The sequence below is a fragment of the Elephantulus edwardii genome, unplaced genomic scaffold (assembly GCF_000299155.1).
Source record: "Elephantulus edwardii isolate Elephantulus edwardi_28Jun2011 unplaced genomic scaffold, EleEdw1.0 scaffold00219, whole genome shotgun sequence".
Taxonomy (NCBI): domain Eukaryota; kingdom Metazoa; phylum Chordata; class Mammalia; order Macroscelidea; family Macroscelididae; genus Elephantulus; species Elephantulus edwardii.
Window position 1 is genome coordinate 2,311,473 of NW_006399969.1, and position 6,444 is coordinate 2,317,916.

At 41.0% G+C, this 6,444-nt stretch overlaps 1 protein-coding gene across 1 annotated transcript in view; it reads right to left on the minus strand.

The window, feature by feature from the left end:
• The window catches only part of SDCCAG8 (serologically defined colon cancer antigen 8), a 354,236-nt gene that overhangs the window by 254,413 nt on the left and 93,379 nt on the right, over positions 1-6,444 (minus strand). The window contains exon 8 of the mRNA XM_006898076.1: positions 3,920-4,058. Coding sequence (XP_006898138.1) covers positions 3,920-4,058 — 139 coding nt within the window. The remainder of the gene's footprint in view (positions 1-3,919; positions 4,059-6,444) is intronic.

Genomic DNA, 6,444 nt, shown 5'->3' on the forward strand with positions numbered 1-6,444 from the left:
TCTCACATGCACCTTTACGCACTTATTTCCTGCTTCACCATCCCACAGGATAGCCATCCACTTCTACCCCCTCCCTTCACATCTATCTCCCTTTCCCAACATAAGGAACTACCATCAGCTGATGTGATTGAAATCACAGAAGCCATGGAAGCTTCATATATAAGTTATTAGATGGAGGGCTGGTGAAAGGGTTTCACTGATAGGCAAAGTAAGAAAACTGGAAAAATAGCTGCAACAAACTGTGGAGGCTTAGTAAGAAGAAAACAGAAATGGCCTGTCAGTAAATATTTACTGCATGTCCATTATCTGACAGAACTATGCAAGCTTCAAGGATTTAGTAGTTAATGTTGTTGTTGTTATGTGCCATCAAGTCATTTGCGACTCATAGCGACCCTATGTACAACAGCCCTAAACTCTGCTCTGTCCTGTGCCAATCGCATTGCCTCTGACACCCCATCCTGATACCCCAGTCACTGAATCAATCCACCTCATAGAGGGCCTTCTCCTCCTCCGCTGTTCCTCTACACTACCAAGCATGATGTCCCTCTCCAAGGACCTGTCTCTCCTTACAACATTTCCAAAGTATGTCAGACGAAGCCCCAGAATCCTTGCCTCCAAGGAGCAGCCTGGTTTAACTCTCTCAAGGATGAATCTGTTCGTTTTCTTGGCAGTCCATGGTACATTCAATAGGTAAATTCTTTACTATCAGAAATGCTGAGTTAAGGATGCATATCAATAAGCAAGCATAGCATATTTTTAGAAACATTATAATAAAAAGTGATCATGAAAATACTATGTTACATAAAATAAGCTGTAAAAGGACAAATACAATATGATCTAGCTCACACGAAATAGGCAACAATTTAGAATCAAAGTTTATGAATGAGTACCCAGGTGTGAGGAAGACATGAAGGGGGCTTGTGTGCTGAGAGGGCAGGAGTTCATGCTCAGGGGGGTGGGATGATTTATGAAAGGACATCAATGGTTGCACAATGTGAGAATGTAGGCAATGAAAAGGAATTTAAAATGTACAAGTTCCTGGACTGAAGCTTTTTATCCCATTGTTTAAAAATCCTAGAGGAGAAAACAATTCAGGTCTTCTGTGCAAAATTTACTCTTAGTCATATTCAACTTGATGACAATTAACCACTGTTAAATGAAACTAGTGCTGTTATATCTGGAGGAACACTCTTCCACTTTGCACATCACTCTTTGTCAATGTGCTGTATGAGGTAACATGGGTTTGCTATGATGCTGAACCTTGGACCATTGGGGTATTAAATACCAGAATGGTTTCCCATTGTGGACAGTGTTTGGTGGAGCTCCCAGTTGTAAAACAGGTTCAGAAGCAGGAGTGGCATCCACTTCCTAAATCACATGCCTCTGGAAACTCTATGAACTTGAAGAAATGATAATAGTTATGGAAAGGCATTAGGTCTTTTGTTCATAGAGTCTCTATGAGTCGTGCTCAACTCGACGGCAATCAACAACAACAAGAGGCCACCAGAGTTCCCTTTATTAGATTGATATTTTCTATTAATTAGGATTAGGTAAGGAGAGAAAAGGTGGCATTTGCTGCAAAGAGCAGTTGCAACTGCAAATAGCCAGTGATTTGTGAAGTGCATGTTGCCTCTTCCATCCATCATGGTATCAGATCAATGAGGAACAAAAGGCTCTTCACTGAAGGTTAAAAAGGTCATAATGTCACTGTGGGTCAGCTGGAGTTCAGTGTCAAGGAAGAATTTGGAGGCATGCTTGAGACAATGATCTAGTATGTTAGGGATTTTTCTAGAAATGGACAAACATTTCAGAAGGCACAGAAACAATTAGCAATGGGTGCCCATAAACCTACTGTTGTCTCATCATCTGATGCAAGGGTAACCCTCCAAAAGGTTCCCCACACTTTAAATCTTGATGGGAGATTTCCCAACATTCATTTATAGAAGGTTGATGAGTTCGAACCATCCACCTTTAAGTTGGCAAAGTAATATACAATGCACTGTGCTCCTAGTAGTGGTTGTTGTGTGCCACTGAGTCAGAGCTGACCCATAGCTGACCTTTCAGCAGGTTTTCAGAGGCAGTGAATTGCACAGGAGGAGACTGCCTATCCTTCTACCTGGGGCAGCTGGTGGATTTGAACTGTGAGTCTTTGGGATTGCAGCAAAGCTTCTTATCACTTGGTCAACATAGGAAGAGTTAAGTGATGGTACAAATTAATAAAAAAGGTTACAGACTCATTGAGTTTTCATCAAGCATCATCTTCTTGGTACTTGGTGAAAGCAGACAGGGTGGCAATTATAGAGAAGAAGTATAATATACAATTGAATGGCTGTAATCTTTAAATGAAACATTGATTAGACTAGATGGTTCAGACCACTGGTGTTCAAAAGAACTTTCTGTGATGGTGAAAATACTCTCCACATTTGTGTTGTCCAATCCAGTGTTCATTGGTTAATGTATCCATCATGTACATGTAGAGTGGTTAGTGGATCTGAAGAACTGAATTTCTAATTTTACTTAACATCAATTTTTTTTTAAACGAACTTTCATTGCTGTTGAGCAGGAACCGATTCACAGCTATGTTGGGATTCTGAGACTATAAATAAATCTTATGAGAGAAGGAGCCCATTTTCGTCCATGGAGTTGTTGGTGCATTTGAGCACCTGGGGGGTGGGGCCTTTGAGTTAGCGGTGCATTTCCCTAGGAGAGCGCCCTGGTGTAGTTGTTGTGTACCATTGGGTCAGCATTGGCCCACAGTTGACCCTCCAGTGGGTTTTCAGAGATAGTAAATTGCATGGGAGGAGACTGTTCATCCTTTTGCTGCAGAGCAGCTGGTGAATTTGAACCATGTGCCTCTGGGAATTCAGCACATGAAAGTTCCCTATCACAATTAAATAAGCCATAAAAAACCCCAATGAAAATGTCAATGGATTAAACTTGCTGTCCTAGTTAGGCACAGATGAGTCACACTAACTCATAACTGACACTCTCTGGTGGCTTTTGAGAGGCTATGAATCACATAGAAGGTGTTTGCCCATCTTTCTCCCAGGCAGCAGCTAGTGAATTTGAACCACATGCCTTAGGGTTGGCAGCACAACTCTTTACCATTTACCACTAAACCACCCGAGCTAAGTATCGCCTCTTAAGTCATTCATAGAAATGAATCATTGAATATTCTATAGAATATTCTGATAAATATTCAATAGAATATTCTAATAAATAACAGAAATAAGTCAATGTAATATGTTTTAGAGTATGTTTGAAACATGATAATTAATATCTATTAACTATTGTCATTAAAATTCAATATGCTTGATGTGATATACAAGGTTCCATATTCACAGCTAAAGATTCTGTTGAACACACACATTATTCTTTTCTGTGGTATATCTGGATGTTCTCAAAACATCGCATGTATAGAGCACTCACGGACAGATGAAAACTGGTGACTATGGACATTAAAAGCATCAAAAGTAATCAGTATGGGAGCTCTGGCGACTTAGTGGCAAGAAGCTGTGCTGCAATCCCGAAGGCACAGAGTTCAAATCCACCAGATGCTCCACTGGAGGAGGGGCCATCTCCTCTTGTGCCAGTTGGATCCGATTCGACAGTACACAACAAGGAGAAAAAAGTAATCCCCAAACAAAAGATTTAAACACACAAGTCTCTTAGTGCTTTACCACACTGTACCACAAAGTCCACGAATGGTGACATTTATAACAAGAGTACTTCCACAAGAATAAAATTAAAAACTTGTTTAACTTAAATAAGTCAACACTAACAAATTGGTATTCACTTTGTGTATTTGGAAAAGACAGTTTAGTTCTGGAAGAATAATGAAAGAATTACTCAGACAAAAGGGGGTGCAGAAGAGGGGGGATTACTCTGCCAAGCCTTTTTTTCATCTTGTTAGACTTGCCTTGGTTTTTTCAAAGCTGGCTTCCTCCGTCATCCGCACAGCTTGCCTCACCTGCTCATAGGCACTCGCCTCTCTTTGCTGCACGTCTGTCAAGCTGCTCCGTACTGAAACCAGTGCAGACATTAAGTCATCTCTTTCTCTGTCAGCAAAAAAGGGAACATTTGCAAGGAAAGACGATCAAATGTGTGTGCACTCTTAAGTCAAGAAGAGAAAAGCATTAATATGCATTCAAAGAGGCAGGGCGGGCCAGCTCAGCACTTCTGAAAGCACACTAGGGAGAGAGGTGCTCCCCCCTCACAGGAGAGAGGCAGGCGGAGCACCAGAGAGACTGGGAGGCTGCTGGCCTGCCTGCATCTGGGAAGGACAAGAGCCTGTTGTGGGAGAAGCTGGCACACTCACAGCTGCAGATGATGGCCCCGAAGAGAGGAAGTCAGTCAAAAGGGGGCAGGGAGGACTGGGAAGGAAGAAACAACAGAACAGTGGCAGTGGGGATTCTACCTCCACAGGGAAGGTACTTTGTTGGCTTTTGCTTTTGTTTTTGAGAAGGGACTATAATAGAGTTGTTAACATGGCTTAGCCCCTCTTGTGTACTTGACAAAAAGACACCCTTTCCATTTCCTTCTCCTCCACCACCTTCTTTCCCACCTTTACCTTGCATTTAAATTCTGCCCTCCATCTAGTAACACACGCTCTTCAATAGGTAGCCCCATGGGACCTCTAACATGCCCTGCTCATGCCTATAACACACAATTTAACCACATCTCATTGTGCCAGGTTTGCTCATGGTTAAGCCCCATCTCCTGAGACCAGCAGTCAGGAGATCAGGAGAAGGACTGCACTGGGCAAGTCTGCTGTCAGGGACCTCGCCCAAATGCTGAGGAGCAGTGACGTTAGTCTGAAGACTAAAGAGTGCCTTATTCAAGCCACAGTCTTTTTGATCACTCTGAGAGCTGGACACTGAATAGGAATGACAGAAGAAGAACTGATGTCTGAGTTGTGGAGTTGGAGTACTGAGTAAACCATGGACTGCCAAAGAACAAACAGGTATGTCTCGGGAAAAGTGCACCCAGAGTCCTCCTGGGAGGCAAGAATGGTGAAACTTTGTCTCACGTCCTTACATGTTGATCGGAGAGGCTATTCCTCAAAAAGGTACATCATTCTGGGAAAGGTGGATGGTCAGAAGAAAAAAGGAAGACCTCAACGAGATGGGTTGACACAGTGGCTGCAGCATCGGGCTCACGAGTGTGAAAGAGGATGAGGACGGTGCAGGAGAGGGCAGGGTAGGGCTGTTGTTCACAGGGTCATACTTACATGGCTCACACTGACTCCTAAAGTGTAAGTTTTGCTTTTCTCTCGGAACTGTAGGTCCTGGTTAGATTTCTTAGATGAACCTAGACTCTTTTATGGTATTTTTTAAATGGATTTTTAAAAAAATTAGATAAATACCAGATGCTCTGCTGGAGAAGGAGGGGCAATCTCCTCATGTACCAGTCAGATTCTATTTGACGGTACACACACAAAAAATAATAAAACTTGAAAAAAATTAGATAAATATTCAAGAATTTGAGATATATATACATGCATACATACACAGAGCTGTGGTGGTAGTGGTGGTAGTGGTGGTAGTGTACTGTTGAATCAGAACCAACCCATAGCTGACTCCCCAGCAGGTTTTCAGAGAAAGTAAATCGCACCAGTGGAGACTGCCTACCTTTGTCCTGTGGAGCAGTTGACAGAGTCCAACCACATACCTGTGGGATTGTGGTGCAGCTTCTTACCACTTGGATAATATAATTTAACATTGTTTCCAGTCTTTTTAAATATTGTGATTGTGTTCATTAATATTTAATCAATTACATTTTGTCAATTCTTTAGAACAAATATCTAAACTACATTAATTTAAAACGAAAACGCATTAGGGAATTCTAAAACGCAACTCACTGTGCTCCCACTTTATATTTTGAACAATTTATTGTCTTTTTCAACAAAAAAAGAGCTTTTATGAAACTGGAAATGATAAGAACTTAGCTAAATATTGCATTTTTTCTTAAAATATAGTTGCTTTTCAAATGCCACAAATAGTTTAAATCTTCAAGAGATTTTTACATGTAGGTATTTGTTAATTCTGAAAGCAATCTGAATGGAGTTTATATTCTTCTAAACTCTGGTTTCTTAATGTTCACTAGAGCTTTCTTTTCTAAAAAATTCACAAATATCTTCTGACTGATAGTGTGGAACTTGACAACAAAATAAAAACCATAGAAACTCCAATGAAACCATAACTGCCACCCAAGCAGATATATGCACAACCATGTTTATTGCAGCTTTGTTTACAATAGCAAAGAGTTGGAAACAACCTACGTGCCCATCAACAAATGAATGGAGAGAGAAGCTGTGGTATATTCACACAATGGAATACTATGCTGCATTGAAAAACAAAGAACTCATGAAAAATTATACAAAATTGGTGATCCTGGAGGACATCATGCTGAGTGAAATATCTCAGTCACAAAAGGACAAATACT